Below are 17448 nucleotides of genomic sequence, written 5' to 3' on the forward strand. Positions count from 1 at the left end.
CATCCCTTTATTCCTTCATTACTTCTGCTTTGGGTATTAAATAGATATAATATAGTGTACTATGCAATTCCTTTTGTTATTTCTCCCATATATATTTTGTAACTTTCTTGGTGGTTTTCATGGGGATTACTATTAATTCTTAATTTACTACATTCTAGTTTGAATTCTTGCCAACTTAATTTTAATAGCATATACAGCTTCATTTCTACATAATTCAATTCTCCCTCTTTATGTTGTTATTGTAACAAATTACATATTTATGTATTATAACAATATCAGCATAGGCTTTTAATTATTGTTCCTGTATTTGTCTTTTAAATCAGATAGAATAAAGGGGTTACAAGCCAAAAAAATACATTTATACTCTTTCTACATTTACTTAGATTAATTACCTTTATTTGTGCTTTATTTCCAGAGAAGGCGATGGCACCCCACTCCAGTACTCTTGCCTGGAAAATCCTATGGACAGAGGAGGCTGGTAGGCTGCAGTCCATGGGGTCGCGAAGAGTCAGACACGACTGAGCGACTTCCCATTTACTTTTTTTTTTTTAATTTTTATTTTTACTTTATTTTACTTTACAATATTGTATTGGTTTTGCCATACATTGACATGAATCCTCCACGGGTGTACATGCATTCTCAAACATGAACCCCCCTCCCATCTCCCTCTCTGTAACATCTCTCTGGGTCATCCCCATGTACCAGCCCCAAGCATCCTGTATCATGCATCGGACATCGACTGACCGACTGAAATGAACTGAACTGAACTGAACTGATTACCATCTTTCTAAATTCCATATATATGTGTTATTATACTGTATTGATGTTTTTCTTTCTGGCTTACTTCACTCTGTATAATCGGCTCCAGTTTCATCCACCTCATTAGAACTGATTCAAATGTATTCCTTTTAATGACTGAGTAATATTCTATTGTGTATATGTACCACAGTTTTCTTATCCATTCATCTGCTGATGGACATCTAGGTTGCTTCCATGTCCTGGCTAGTATAAACAGTGCTGCGATGAACATTGGGGTACACGTGTCTCTTCCAATTCTGGTTTCCTCATTGTGTATACCCAGCAGTGGGATTGCTGGGTCATATGGCAGTTCTATTTCCAGGTTTTTAAGGAATCTCCACACTGTTCTCCATAGTGGTTGTACTAGTTTGCATTCCCACCAACAGTGTAAGAGGGTTCCCTTTTCTCCACACCCTCTCCAGCATTTATTGCTTGTAGACTTGAACCCAAAGACAGCAGCCATTCTGACTGGTGTGAAATAGTACCTCATTGTGGTTTTGATTTGCATTCCTCTGATAATGAGTTATGAGCATCTTTTCACGTGTTTGTTAGCCATCTGTATGTCTTCTTTGGAGAAATATCTGTTTAGTTCTTAGACCCACTTTTTGATTTGGTCTTTCATTTTTCTAGAATTGAGCTGCAGGAGTTGCTTGTATAGTTTTGAAATTAATTCTTTGTCCATTGCTCTGTTTGCTATTATTTTCTCCCATTCTGAAGACTGTTTTTTCACCTAGAATCAGTAAACTAAAATGGACTGGAATGGGTGAATTTAACTCAGATGACCATTATATCTACTACTGTGGGCAAGAATCCCTTAGAAGAAATGGAGTATCCATGACAGTCAATAAAAGAGTCTGAAATGCAGTACTTGGCTGCAATCTCAAAAATGACAGAATGATCTCTTTTCATTCCCAATGCAATTCATTCAATGTCACAGTAATCCAAGTCTATGCTCTGACCAGTAATGCTGAAGAAGCTGAAGTTGAATGGATCTATGAAGACTTACAAGACATTCTAGAACTAATACCCAAAAAAGATATCCTTTTCTTTATAGGGGACTGGAATGCAACAGTAGGAAATCAAGACATACGTGGAGTAATAAGAAAATTTTGCCTTGGAGGACAGAATGAAGCAAGGCAAAGGCTAATAGAGTTTTACCAAGAGAACACACTAGTCATAGCAAACTCCCTCTTCCAACAACACAAGAGAAGACTCTACACATGGACATCCCCAGATGGTCAATACCGAAATCAGATTGATTATATTCTTTGCTTCCAAAGATGGAGAAGTTCTATACAGTCAGCAAAAACAAGACCAGGAGTTTACTGTGGCTAAGACCATGTGCTCTTTATTGGCAGATTCACACTTATATTGAAGAAAGTAGAAAAAGCCATTAGACTATTCAAGTATGACCTAAATAAAATCCCTTACGAGTATACAGTGGAAGTGACAAATAGATTCAGTGGATTAGATCTACTAGATGGAGTGCCTGAAGAACTATGGAGGGAGGTTCATGACATTGTACAGGAGGCAATGATCAAGACCAACCCCTAGGAAAAGAAATACAAAAAGGCAAAACGGTTGTCTGAGGAGGCCTTAAAAATAGCTATGTAAAGAAGAGAAGTTAAAGGCAAAGGAGAAAAGGGAACATATACCCATTTGAATACAGAGTTCCAAAGAATAGCAGGGAAAGATAAAGACTTCCTCAGTGATCAGTTCAGTGCAAATAAATAGAGGAAAACAATAGAATGGGAAAGACTAGTGATCTCTTCAAGAAAATTAGAAATTCCAAGGGAACATTTCATACAAAGATGGGCACAATAAAAGATAGAAATGGTATGGACCTAACAGAAGCAGAAGATATTAAGAAGTGGCAAGTATGCACAGAAAAACTATACAAAAAAGATCTTCACATCCCAGATAATCATGATGATGTGATCACTCACCTACAGCCAGACATCCTGAAATGTGAAGTCAAGTGGGCCTTAAGAAGCATCACTATGGACAAAGCTAGTGGAGTTGATGGAAAAAACAGTTGAGCTGTTCCAAATCCTGGAATATGATGCTGTGAAAGTACTTCACTCAATATGCCAGCAAATTTGGAAAACTCAGCAGTGGCCACAGGACTGGAAAAGGTAAGTTTTCATTTCAATCCCAAAGAAAGGCAATGCCAAAGAATGCTCAAACTACCACACAATTGGACTCATTTCACATCCTAGTAAAGTAATGCTCAAAATTCTCTAAGCCGGGCTTTAACAGTACATGAACCACGAAGTTCCAGATGTTCAAGTTGGATTTAGAAAAGTCAGAGAAACCAGAGATCAAATTGTCAATATCTGCTGGATCATCAAAAAAGCAAGAGAGTTTCAGAAAAACATATATTTCTGCTTTATTGACTATGCCAAAGCCTTTGACTGTGTGGATCACAATAAACTGTGGAAAACTCTGAAAGAGATAGGAATACAAGACCTCTTGTCCTGCCTCTTGAGAAATTTGTATGCAGGTCAGGAAGCAATAGTTAGAACTGGACATGGAACAACAGACTGGTTCCAAATCGGGAAAGGAGTACGTCAAGGCTGTATATTGTCACCCTGCTCATTTAACTTATATGCAAGTACATCATAAGAAACGCTGGGCTGGATGAAGCAAAGCTGGGGTCAAGATTGCCTGGAGAATATCAATAAGCTCTGATATGTAAATGGCACCACCCATATGGCAGAAAGTGAAGAAGAACTAAAGAGCCTCTCTATGAAAGTGAAAGAGGAGAGTGAAAAAGTTGGCTTAAAGCTCAACATTTGAAAACGAAGATCATGGCATCTGGTCCCATCACTTCATGGCAAACAGATTGTGAAACAGTGGAAACAGTGAGAGACTTTACTTTTGAGGGCTCCAAAATCACTGCAGATGGTGACTGAAGTCATGAAATTAAAATATGCTTGCTCTTTGGAAGAAAAGTTATGACCAACTTAGACAGCATATTAAAAACCAGAGACATTACTTTGCCAACAAAGTTCCATCTAGTCAAAGGTATGGTTTTTCCAGTAGACATGTATGGATACGAAAATTTGACTACAAAGAAAGCTGAGCACAAAATAATTGATGTTTTTGAAATGTGGTGTTGAAGAAGACTCTTGAGAATCCCTGGACTTCAAGGAGTTCCAACCAGTCCCTCCTAAAGGAAATCAGTCTTTTTTTTTTTTTTTTTTTTTAGCTTTTTCTTTCTTTTTTTTTTTTTTTAATTTTAATTTTTTATTTTTTTAATTTCAAAATCTTTAATTCTTACATGTGTTCCCAAACATGAAACCCCCTCCCACCTCCCTCCCCATAACATCTCTGTGGGTCATCCCCATGCACCAGCCCCAAGCATGCTGTATCCTGCGTCAGACATAGATTGGCGATTCAATTCTTACATGATAGTATACATGATAGAATGCCATTCTCCCAAATCATCCCGCCCTCTCCCTCTCTCTCTGAGTTCAAAAGTCCGTTATACACAGCTGTGTCTTTTTTCCTGTCTTGCATAGAGGGTCGTCATTGCCATCTTTCTAAATTCCATATATATGTGTTAGTATACTGTATTGGTGTTTTTCTTTCTGGCTTACTTCACTCTGTATAATCGGCTCCAGTTTCATCCATCTCGTCAGAACTGATTCAAATGAATTCTTTTTAACGGCTGAGTAATACTCCATTGTGTACATGTACCACAGCTTTCTTATCCATTCATCTGTGGATGGACATCTAGGTTGTTTCCATGTCCTGGCTATTATAAACAGTGCTGCGATGAACATTGGGGTACATGTGTCTCTTTCAATTCTGGTTTCCTCGGTGTGTATACCCAGCAGTGGGATTGCTGGGTCACAAGGTAGTTCTATTTGCAATTTTTTAAGGAATCTCCACACTGTTCTCCATAGTGGCTGTACTAGTTTGCATTCCCACCAACAGTGTAGGAGGGTTCCCTTTTCTCCACACCCTCTCCAGCATTTATTGCTTGCAGATTTTTGGATCGCAGCCATTCTGACTGGTGTGAAGTGGTACCTCATTGTGGTTTTGATTTGCATTTCTCTGATAATGAGTGATGTTGAGCATCTTTTCATGTGTTTGTTAGCCATCCGTATGTCTTCTTTGGAGAAATGTCTATTTAGATCTTTGGCCCATTTTTTGATTGGGTCATTTATTTTTCTGGAATTGAGCTGCATAAGTTGCTTGTATATTTTTGAGATTAGTTGTTTGTCAGTTGCTTCATTTGCTATTATTTTCTCCCATTCAGAAGGCTGTCTTTTCACCTTGTGTATATTTTCCTTTGTTGTGCAGAAGCTTTTAATTTTAATTAGATCCCATTTGTTTATTTTTGCTTTTATTTCCAGAATTCTGGGAGGTGGATCATAGAGGATCCTGCTGTGATTTATGTCTGAGAGTGTTTTGCCTATATTCTCCTCTAGGAGTTTTATAGTTTCTGGTCTTACATTTAGATCTTTAATCCATTTTGAGTTTATTTTTGTGTGCGGTGTCAGAAAGTGATCTAGTTTCATTCTTTTACAAGTGGTTGACCAGTTTTCCCAGCACCACTTGTTAAAGAGATTGTCTTTACTCCATTGTATATTCTTGCCTCCTTTATCAAAGATAAGGTGTCCATATGTGTGTGGATTTATCTCTGGGCTTTCTATTTTGTTCCATTGATCTATATGTCTGTCTTTGTGCCAGTACCATACTGTTTTGATGACTGTGGCTTTGTAGTAGAGCCTGAAGTCAGGCAAGTTGATTCCTCCAGTTCCATTCTTCTTTCTCAAGATTGCTTTGGCTATTCGAGGTTTTTTGTATTTCCATACAAATCTTGAAATTATTTGTTCTAGTTCTGTGAAAAATATGGCTGGTAGCTTGATAGGGATTGCGTTGAATTTGTAAATTGCTTTGGGTAGTATCCTCATTTTCACTATATTGATTCTTCCAACCCATGAACATGGTATATTTCTCCATCTATTAGTGTCCTCTTTGATTTCTTTCATCAGTGTTTTATAGTTTTCTATATATAGGTCTTTAGTTTCTTTGGGTAGATATATTCCTAAGTATTTTATTCTTTTTGTTGCAATGGTGAATGGAATTGTTTCCTTAATTTCTTTTTCTACTTTCTCATTATTAGTGTATAGGAATGCAAGGGATTTCTGTGTGTTGATTTTATATCCTGCAACTTTACTATATTCATTGATGAGCTCTAGTAATTTTCTGGTGGAGTCTTTAGGGGAAATCAGTCTTGAATATTCATTGGAAGGACTGATCCTGAAGCTGAAACTCCAATCCTTTGGCCACCTTATGTGAAGAACTGACTCATTTGAAAAGACCCTGATGCTGAGAGAGATTGAAAGTGGAAGGAGAAGGGGACGAGAGAAGATGAGATGGTTGGATTGCATCACTGACACAAAGTAGATGAGTTTGAGTTAACTCCAGGGATTGGTGATGGACACGGAGCCCTGGCTTACTGTAGCATATGGGGTTGCACAGAGTTGGACATGACTGAGTGACTGAACTGAACTGAACTGACCATTTTCCAATCAAGTTATTTTCTTGTTGTTGTTATATTGAATTATATGAGCTCTCTCTATATGTTGGGCATTAACACTTTATCATTATTTTTTTTTAATTTTTATTTTTACTTTATTTTACTGTATTGGTTTTGGCATACATTGACATGAATCCGCCACGGGTGTACATGAGCTCCCAAACATGAACCCCCCTCCCGCCTCCCACCCCACATCATCCCTCCGGATCATCCCTGTGCACCAGCCCCAAGCGTCCTGCATCCTGCATCGAACATAGACTGGCGATTCGTTTCTTACGTGATAGTATACATGTTTCAATGCTCTTCTCCCAAATCATCCCACCCTCTCCCTCTCCCACAGAGTCCAAAAGCCTGCTATACACATCTGTGTCTCTTTTGCTGTCATGCATACAGGGTCATCATTACCATCTTTCTAAATTCCATATAAATGTGTTAGTATACTGTATTGGTGTTTTTCTTTCTGGCTTACTTCACTCTGTATAATCAGCTCCAGTTTCATCCATCTCATCAGAACTGATTCAAATGTATTCTTTTTAAATGGCTGAGTAATACTCCATTGTGTATATGTACCACAGCTTTCTTATCCATTCATCTGCTGATGGACATCTAGGTTGTTTCCATGTCCTGGCTATTATAAACAGTGCTGCGATGAACATTGGGGTACATGTGTCTCTTTCAATTCTGGTTTCCTCGGTGTGTATGCCCAGCAGCGGGATTGCTGGGTCATAAGGCAGTTCTATTTGCAACTTTTTAAGGAATCTCCACACTGTTTTCCATAGTGGCTGTACTAGTTTGCATTCCCACCAACAGTGTAAGGGGGTTCCCTTTTCTCCACACCCTCTCCAGCATTTATTGCTTGCAGACTTTTGGATCATAGCCATTCTGACTGGTGTGAAGTGATACCTCATTGTGGTCTTGATTTGCATTTCTCTAATAATGAGTGACATTGAGTATCTTTTCATGTGTTTGTTAGCCATCTGTATGTCTTCTTTGGAGAAATGTCTATTTAGTTCTTTGGCCCCTTTTTTTGATTGGATCATTTATTTTTCTGAAATTGAGCTTCATAAGTTGCTTGTGTATTTTGGAGATTAGTTGTTTGTCAATTGCTTCATTTGCTATTATTTTCTCCCATTCAGAAGGCTGTCTTTTCACCTTGCTTATAGTTTCCTTTGTTGTGCAGAAGCTTTGAATTTTAATTAGACCCCATTTGTTTATTTTTGCTTTTATTTCCAGTGTTCTGGGAGGTGGATCAGAGAGGATCCTGCTGTGATTTATGTCTGAGAGTGTTTTGCCTATGTTCTCCTCTAGGAGTTTTATAGTTTCTGGTCTTACGTTTAGATCTTTAATCCATTTTAGGTTTATTTTTGTGTGTGGTGTTAGAAAGTGATCTAGTTTCATTCTTTTACAAGTGGTTGACCAGTTTTCCCAGCACTACTTGTTAAAGAGATTATCTTTACTCCATTGTATATTCTTGCCTCCTTTGTCAAAGATAAAGTGTCCATATGTGTGTGGATTTATCTCTGGGCTTTCTATTTTGTTCCATTGATCTATATTTCTGTCTTTATGACTGTGGCTTTGTAGTAGAGCCTGAAGTCAGGCAAGTTGATTCCTCCAGTTCCATTCTTCTTTCTCAAGATTGCTTTGGCTATTCGAGGTTTTTTGTATTTCCATACAAATCTTGAAATTATTTGTTCTAGTTCTGTGAAAAATACTGCTGGTAGCTTGATAGGGATTGCATTGAATCTGTAGATCGCTTTGGGTAGTATACTCATTTTCACTATTTATCGTTCTTAGTTGCAAATATTTTATCTCATTCAGTAAGCAGTCTTTTGTTTCACTGATGGTTTGATTTTTTTTTTTTTTTTTTGCTGTACAAAAGGAATTAATTAGGTCCCATTTGTTTATTTTTGCTTCTTTTGCTTTAGGGGGCAGATGGAAAATAATACTGCTATGTTGTTTTTCAGTTTCTAAGTCATGTCTGAACCTTTGCGATGAGACCCCATGAACTGCGTAATACCAATCTCCCCGGTTCTTCACTATCACCTGGAGTTTGCTCAAACTCATGTCCATTGGGTCGGTGATGCTATCTGACCATCTCACCCTCAGCCACTCGCTTCTCTTTTTGCCTTCAATCTTTCCCAGCGTCAGAGTCTTTTCCAATGAGTCGTCTTTTCACATGGGGTGGGCAAAGTATTGGAGCTTCAGTTTAAGCATCAGGCATTCCAATGAATATTCAGAGCCGATTTCCTTTAAAATTGACTGGTTTGATCACCGTGCAGTCCTAGGGACTTTCAAGAGTCTTCTCCAATACCACAATTTGAAAGCATCAATTTTTCAGCACTCAACATTCTTTATAGTTCAACTTTCATATTTGTACATGACTATGGGAAAAACAATAGTTTTGACTGTACAGAACTTTGTCGGCAAACTTGTGTCTCTACTTTTTAATATGCTCTCTAGGTTTTTCATAGCTTTCCTTCCAAGGAGCTAGTGTCTTCTAATTTCATGGCTGCAGTCACCATCACCAGTAATTTTGGAACCCAAGAAAATAAAATCTGCAACTGCTTCTTCTTTTTTCCCTTCTAATTGCCATGAAGTATGGGACCAGATGCCATGATCTTTGTTTTTTGAATGTTGAGTATTAAGCCAGCTTTTTTATTCTTCTCTTTCACCTTCATCAAGAGGCTTTTTAGTCTCTCTTTGTTTTCTGCCATTACAGTGGTATCATCTTTGTAAGTATAGTGATGTCTCTGCATTTTAACACATTGTATGTGTATTGATTTAACTACTATGCAGAGTACATCATGTGAAATGCCAGGCTGGATGAATAACAAACTGGAATCAAGATTGCCAGGAGAAATATCAACAACCTCAAGTATGCAGGCAATATTACCCTAATGCCAGAAACCAAAGAGGAAATAAAGAGCCTCTTGATGAAGATGAAAGAGGAAAGTGACAGAGCTAGTGTAAAATTCAGTATTTAAAAAAAAAATGAAAATCGTGACATCCAGTCCCACTACTTCATGGCAAATAGGTGGGCAAGCAATGGAAACAGTGACAGATTTTATTTTCTCGGGCTCCAAAATCACTGTGGATGGTGACTGCTGTCATGAAATTAAGACATTCTCTCCTTTGAAGGAAAGCTCTGACAAACCTAGACAGTGTATTAAAAAGCAGAGACATTACTTTGCCTACAAAAGTCTTTTTAGTCAAAGCTATCATTTTTCCAATAGTCATGTACAAATGTGAGAGTTGGACCATAAAGAAGACTGAGCACCAAAGAACTGATGCTTTTGAATGGTTGTGTTGTAAAAGGCTCTTGAGAATTCTTTAAACAGCAAGGAGATCAAACCAGTCAATCCCAAAGGAAATCCGTCCCAAATATTAATTGGAAAGACTGGTGCTGAAGCTGAAGCCCCAATACTTTGGCCAAAAAGACTCATTGGAAAAGACCCCGATACTGAGAAAGGTTGAGAGCAGGAGAAAGGGATGACAGAGGGTGAGATGTTTGGACGACATCATGGACTTAATGGATATGAGTTTGAGCAAGCTCAGGGAGATAGTGAAGGACAGGGAAGCCTTGTGTGCTACAGTAAATGGGGTTGCAAAGAGTCAGATGGGGCTGCAGTCAATGGAGTTGCAAAGAGTCAGACACAGCTGAACAAGAATAAAAAAGTAATAAAAATAAAAATGTCAATAAAAAATAAAAATGTCAAAAGTTTTTTGACATTACATAGCATTTCAAAATATTTTGTCTATGCTTTTCTATCCTCTTCTGTAACTTCCATTATGTGTATATTAGTACATTTGATGGTGCCCTGCAGTTCTTTGAGGTGCTGGTCATTTTTCTTCATTCACTTTCCTTTCTGTTTCTCTAATCTGCTAATTTCAATTGTCACCAGTTTTACTGATTCTGTCTTCTGCCTGTTTAAATCTGTTTTAGTGAATTCTTCTTTTCAGTGGGTTTTATTCTTTCAATTGGGGCTTCCCAGGTGTCAGAAGTGGTAAAGAACCCAACTGTCAATGCAGGAAACATAAGAGATGCCAGTTTGATTCCTGAATTAGGAAGAGCCCTTGGAGGAGGGCATGCCTACCCACTCCAGTATTCTTGCCTGGAAAATCTCATGGAGGGAGGAACCTGACAGGTTACAGTCCATAAGATTGCAAAGAGTCATACATGACTGAAGCAACTTAGCATGCATTCATTTTTTCAGTTAGTGTATCTTTCACCTCTAGGATTTCTAGTTTGTTCCTGCGTTATAATTTTGTTTAATGACATTTTCTACTTGGTTTGAAGTTTGTAACATTGCAAAGGAGGACATGACCAAAACTATTCCAAAGAAAAAGAAATGCAAGAAGGCAAAATGTTTGTCTGAGGAGGCTTTCCAAATAGCTGAGGGAAGAAGAGAACTGAAAGGCATGGGAGAAAGGGAAAGATATACCCAACTGAATGCAGAGTTCCAGAGAATAGCAAGGAGAGATAAGAAAGTCTTCTTAAATGAACAATGCAAAGAAGTTTAAGATGACAATAGAATGGGAAAGACTTGAGGTTTCTTCAAGAAAATCAGAGATATCAGGGGAAAATTTCATGCAAGTTTTGGCATGATAGATGACATAAACGGTAGGGAGTTAACAGAAGCAAAAAAAAAAAAATTAAGAAGTGGCAGAACTCTGCAAAAGAGGTCTTAATGACCCAGATAACAATGATGGTGTGGTCACTCACCTAGAGCCAGACATTCTGGAGTGTGAAGTCAAGTCACCTTAAGAACATGACCACAACAGACACAGCTAATGAATATGATGGGATTCTAGCTGAGTTGTTTAAAATCCTAAAAGATAATTCTGTAAAAGTTTGCACTCAATATGTCAGCAAATATAGAAAACTCAGCAGTGGCCACAGGACAGGAAAGGCCAGTTTTCATTCCAATCCCAAAGAAGGGCAATACCAAAGAATGTTCAAACTACCATACAGTTGCACTCATTTCACATGCTAGTAAGGTTATGCTCAAAATCCTTCAAGCTAGACTTCAGCAGTACTTGAATTGATAATATCCAGATGTACAAGCTGGGTTTAGAAAAGGCAGAGTAACCAGAGATCAAATTGTCAACATTTGTTGGATCACAGAGAAAGCAAAGGAATTCCATGAAAATATCTACTTCTGCTTCATTGACTATACTAAAGCCTTTGACTGTGTGCATCACCACAAAGTGTGGAAAATTCTTAAAGTAATGGGAATATTCATTGGAAGGACTGATGCTGAAGCTCCAGTTATTTGGCTATCTGATACAAAGAGCAGAGTCATTGGAAAAGACCCTGATGCTGGGGAAAATTTGAAGAGAAAAGAAGAGCATTTCAGCAGATGAGATGGTTAGATAGCATCACTGACTCAACGGACATGAATTTGAGCAAACCCTGGGAGATAGTGAAGGACAGGGAAATCTGGTGTGCTGCAGCCCATGGGGTCACAAAGAGTCAGACACAACTGAGTTACAGAACAACAACTTGGTTTGAATTGCCCTCATTATTTTAGTTTTTTGGACATAGTTTCCTTTATTTCTTTTTTTAAAATAACAAATTTAGTTGATTTAAAGTATTTTTTTCCAATGAGTCCAGTATCTGTATTTCCTCAGAGAAAGTTTCTATTCATTGCTTTTTTTTTTTTTTTAACATGTTTATGGACTATATTTTCTAGTTTCTTTTTTTTTTAATTTAATAAATTTATTTATTTTAAATTAAACAAAGATGAATATTTTAAAGATAAAAAGTACAACTCACAAAAATAGATATCATAAACCATGAGGTACCTAACAGCAAAGAAACAAAAATACATAAAGCGAAAACCTCAGAAGAAATATAAGGGAAAAGAAAAAATATGTAATCATAGTGAGACATATTAACATTTCTCTGAGAATATTTTATCAAATGCAGAAAAAATAAGAAAAGGAGCATCTTGATGATGTAGTCAATAATTTAAATACAATTGATTTCTATTTATATAAATTTACATTAATTTTATATCTTACAAAATGTATTTAAAATTTTATATCTCATATGTTGCTATTAGATATCCATAGGACATTTAGAAAAACTGGTAAACAATACTAAATTTCAAAATGTAGAAATTTTTGTGTGATTCCATTATACATATATGCATATATTATCTTTGAAATTATTTTCCATTATAGGATAATATAAGATATTGACTATATTTCCCTCTGCTACACAGTAAACCTTTGCTGCTTCTTGATTATCTATTTTCTTAAATTATAAATCTAGCATTCTATTCATACTAAATCAAACAAGTGGAATCAAACTGTCACAAAATTTTTTTAGTTAGGTAAAAGTTCATAAGTTTTCTAATATATATATATATTATACATATTATTTACAGTTGTCTAAGCCTCCTGATGGGAGGGACTGGTGGTGGGAAAAACTGAATACTCTACTCGGCAAGACTGTCTCCTTAAGATTTGATGGAGAAATCAAAAGCTTTCCAAACATGCAAAAGTTAAGAGAATTCAGCACCACCAAACCAGCTTTACAACAAATGCTAAAAGAACTTCTCCAAGCAGGAAGCAAGAGAAGGAAAAGATCTACCTACAGTAAATGAACCCATATGAAAAGACTCTGGGCATTGATGAGATATAACTGGGGTTCGAATATTTCCAGGACCAATAAAAAAATTTTTTCTCATCACAAAAAAAAAAAAAGGAAAAGAAAATGAACCCCAAACACAAAAACTGTAGTTTTGCACTTAAATGCAAATGAGTTAAATGCACCAAACAAAAGACATAGACTAGCTGAGTAGATGAAAATATGTGCTTCCACTTATCACTCTGCTTGATCCTCCCCCCTGAGTTGTATGTAATTGTTTTATATTATTAGGCTAATCATGTTCCCATTATGGCTTGCAATTGCAGTTATCTTTTTTTTTTTTTTTGTCCATCTATTTTCATTTCTTTTCATTCTTTTCTCTATATTCTGTTCTGCTGCAGTGATTTTCACCTTTCTGTCCTCCAGGTCAGTTATCTGTTCTTCTGCCTCAGTTAGTCTGCTATGGATTTCTTCTAGTGTATTATTCACCTGTTTGTTCTTCAGTTCTTATAGGTCTTTGGTAAACATTTCTTGCATCTTCTCAATCTTTGCCTCCATTCTTTTTCTGAGATCCTGAATCATCTTCACAATCATTACTTTGAATTATTTTCCTGGAAGTTTGCCTATCTCCACTTCATTTAGCTGTTTTTCTGGGGTCTTATCTTGTTCCTTCATCTGAGACATAACTTTTTATTTTTTTCATGATGATTAACTTTCTGTAATTTGGTAGCCATCAGGCTGTGCATCTTCTCTCTTCTCTGTTTGCCCTCTGATGGAGGAGTATAAGAGGCTTGTGTAAGCCTCCTGATGGGAAGGACTGGTGGTGGGAAAAACTGGGTCTTGCTCTGGTGAGCAGAGCCTTGCTCAGTAAAGTTTTAATCCAATTATCTGCTGATGAGTGTGGTTGCACTCCCTTCCTGGTAGTTTTTTGTCCAGAGGTGACCCAGCCCTCGGGTCTACAGGCTCAGTAGTCTGGCTAATGGCAACCCAGGAGGATTTACACCAAGGGGGACTTTCCCAGACTGATGTTGCAAGTGCCCCCATCCCTGTGGTGATCCCCTGCAGACCTACACCTCCACAGGAGACTCTCCAACACTGGCAAGCAGTTTTGATTCAGTCTCCTGTGAGGTCACTACTCCCTTCCTCTGAGGCTTAGTGCACACACGCTTTTGTTTGTGCCCTCTAAGACTGGAGTCTCTGTTTCTCCCAGTCCTGTGGAAGTCTTATGATCAAATACTGCTGGCCTTCAAGGTCAGATTCCCTGCATTTTCCCAGTCTGTTTGTTGGGTCCCCAGGCTGGGGAGCCCGAAATGGGGTTCAGAATCTTAACAACAGTGGGAAAACTTCTCGGGTATAATTTCTCTCCAGATTGTGGGTCACCCACCCAATGGGTAAGATATTTGATTTTATTGTGATTGTACCCCTCCTCCCATTTTGCTATGGCTTCTTTGTCTTTGAATGTGGGGTGTCTTTTTTTGATAGGTTCCAGCATCTTCCTGTTGATGATTGTTCAACAGCTAGCTTCGATTTTGGTTCTCTTGCAGAAGGAGATGGTGCTCTACTCTGCCATCTTTAACCAGAAGCTCCATACTTTCTAGTTTATTTGTATGTGTCATATTTTGTTGAAAATTTGACTTTTTAAATAATATAATGTGACAAATTTAGAATTATGAGTCTCTGTCTCTCTCCAGGGCTTGCTTTTGTTGCTGCTTTCTGTACTAATTGCTATTTGTTTGTTCAATAACTGTCTGAGCCAATTCTACGTAGTCTCTTATATTCTTTGTCATGGATTGCCACTGAAGTCTCTGATCAATTTAGTGATCAACTATTGACTGGACAGATATTTCTTTAAATACTTGGAATCAATAAAACTCCAAGGGTTCTGTTGCCTGTTTAACTGTTTTCAATGCTTACCCAGAAAGTTTATAACTGTGCTGTAGCCTTCATTTCCTGCTAATGCAGAGCCTCAAGACTAGTCAGAGATAAGAACATATGACATTCTCATGTCTTTCCTGAGCATGCACACAATCCTATGCATGTCTTGGCTTTCCAGATTTCATGAATGTGTCAGAGATTTTCAAAGTCTCTGAACATTTAATTACTTTATTGTTGTTTTTATTTTTTTTTTTTCTTTTAAGCTTCTTTGCAAGTCTCTTGCTTATCTCAATTGTTGTCTAATGCTCCAGGCATCTGTCTGACAAATACATCCCTTCCCTGGCAAGAGTTTTAGCACTGGATAATCAATGAAGACAAGCCTTTTGAATCAGGTCTTTCAGGGAACTTCCACAGAAGTCAAATAATGACAATTTGGAGGGGGGGGGGGGGAATTAAATCTGTTCTCTTCAGTCTAGCACTTTGAACAAGGCTTATTTTCAAGGCTACTACTGGCCTGGGACAGGGTAATAGAGCTGGGGTAAATTAAAATGCAACAATACTTGCTGTGCTTAACAAGATTGGAGTGTTTTTCTTCCATAAATGCTACCTGGGTTGATTCAAATCTTTGGCTATTTTTCCAAAATCTTAAAGAAAAAAAGTTATGAAAAATTTTTGTCAGTCATTTCACTAGTTTTGTGAAGAAGTAAGTGTTTGGAGGTTATTACTCTATTATCTTTACTAACTCACCACAATCACCTTCTTTCTAATACTTCTAAGACCCTCTCAAGACAATAAGTAGCTAAATATCAACTGGGTGTTAGTTAAAACAAAATATGTTCCCCATCCAGATTAAGTAAGTATCTGACTGGCCATTACTTATTTCCCATTTTTTTCCTAAAACATTCAACTGTTCACTCAGGGGTGCCAGGGCCCTTGAGTGGACTCCCTTTTCCTTGCAGATTCCTCAAAGCCACTTGAGACCAAGACTAAGTCACTTCCAACCATGCAAACCCCCTTGGAAGGTGAGTTTTACTGGGATTTTGTGGGAATAGGGAAGGTCTGAAATGGTGTCATGGAAGCCAAGGGAGGAGACTCAATGCCATTAGACAGGTAATAAGGGGTCACTGGGTTCTTCAGAAGGAACATAGTAATAAAGACATGGAAATAAAAAGGCCTAAGGGTCATGAAGAAGTGAATCATATATATATATATATATATATATATAATCTGTAAAAATGTCTGCGGCAAAAAGAAGGAGAGAATTTGAATAACCCTATAGGAAAAGTGGAAAAAGAAAACTAACTTCTGCTCTGCTCCTAGTCTGAATTGCTATGGGACTTCAGGTATATTTTCTCTCCTCTATGGGCCTTCTTCCCACCAACAGTAAAAAAAAAAAAAAAAAAAATTAAAAAAAAAATAGCTATCACATTACTGTATTGAATTGGCCAAAAAGTTCAATCAAGTTTTTCTGTAAGATACTATTGAAAAGCTCAAATGAACGTTTTGGCTAACCCAATAATAGTGGTCAATGACATGGCCAAGAATTCTGGAAATCTTAGCACAGATACCCATAGAAGAACTGCAATCTTGAAAGTTCCATCTTGAAAGTTTCACCCTCCATCTTGAAAGTTCCTATCTGGAATAGAGGCTTCTGATGCTAATAATCCTGTTTTTATAGCAACATCCACAGTGAATACATCCTGGGGCAGAATAACTGAAGTGGATGGTGATATTGGAAAGACAAGTGCTGGACCAGGTAAGGGAAATGTTAACACTTCTGTTCTTCCCTTTTGGCTCTTAACTTTGCAACAAAAACTTTCCACTTTACACACTATTCTATGTCATTCTACTCTGTAAACCGTTACCTCCTATGTACCAGGCTATGATCAAAGGTCCTAGAGACAGATAAGATGGATAGAATGGAGAAAGGAGAGGGAAAGATACAGATATGGTAATGTTCAAAGTCAGAATGGGTTTAAGGATAGTGATATATGTGTTCTTAGTTCTTTTTTTTAATTTTTATTTTTAATTTATTTTACTTTACAATACTGTATTGGTTTTGCCATACATTGACATGAATCCACCACAGGTCTACATGTGATCCCAAACATGAAACCCCTCCCACCTCCCTCCCCACAACGTCCCTCTGGGTCATCCCCATGCACCAGCCCCAAGCATGCTGTATCCTGCATCAGACACAGACTGGTGATTCGAGTCTTACATGATAGTATACATGTTTCAATGCCATTCTCCCAAATCATCCCACCCTCTCCCTCTCCCTCTGAGTCCAAAAGCCCACTATACACATCTGTGTCTCTTTTGCTGTCTTGCATACAGGGTCATCATTGCCATCTTTCTAAATTCCATATAAATGTGTTAGTATACTGTACTGATGTTTTTCTTTCTGGCTTACTTCACTCTGTATAATCAGCTGCAGTTTCATCCATCTCATCAGAACTGATTCAAATGTATTCTTTTTAACGGCTAATACTCCATTGTGTATATGTACCACAGCTTTCTTATCCATTCATCTGCTGATGGACATCTAGGTTGTTTCCATGTCCTGGCTATTATAAACAGTGCTGTGATGAACATTGGGGTACATGTGTCTCTTTAATTCTGGTTT

General features: G+C 37.6%; 1 protein-coding gene across 1 annotated transcript in view; it reads left to right on the forward strand.

Moving 5' to 3' along the window:
- The window catches only part of VSIG4 (V-set and immunoglobulin domain containing 4), a 41502-nt gene that overhangs the window by 13523 nt on the left and 10531 nt on the right, over positions 1-17448 (forward strand). The window contains 2 exon segments of the mRNA XM_068962506.1: positions 15782-15844; positions 16501-16578. Coding sequence (XP_068818607.1) covers positions 15782-15844; positions 16501-16578 — 141 coding nt within the window.

The sequence above is a fragment of the Capricornis sumatraensis genome, chromosome X (genome assembly GCF_032405125.1).
Source record: "Capricornis sumatraensis isolate serow.1 chromosome X, serow.2, whole genome shotgun sequence".
Lineage (NCBI taxonomy): Eukaryota > Metazoa > Chordata > Mammalia > Artiodactyla > Bovidae > Capricornis > Capricornis sumatraensis.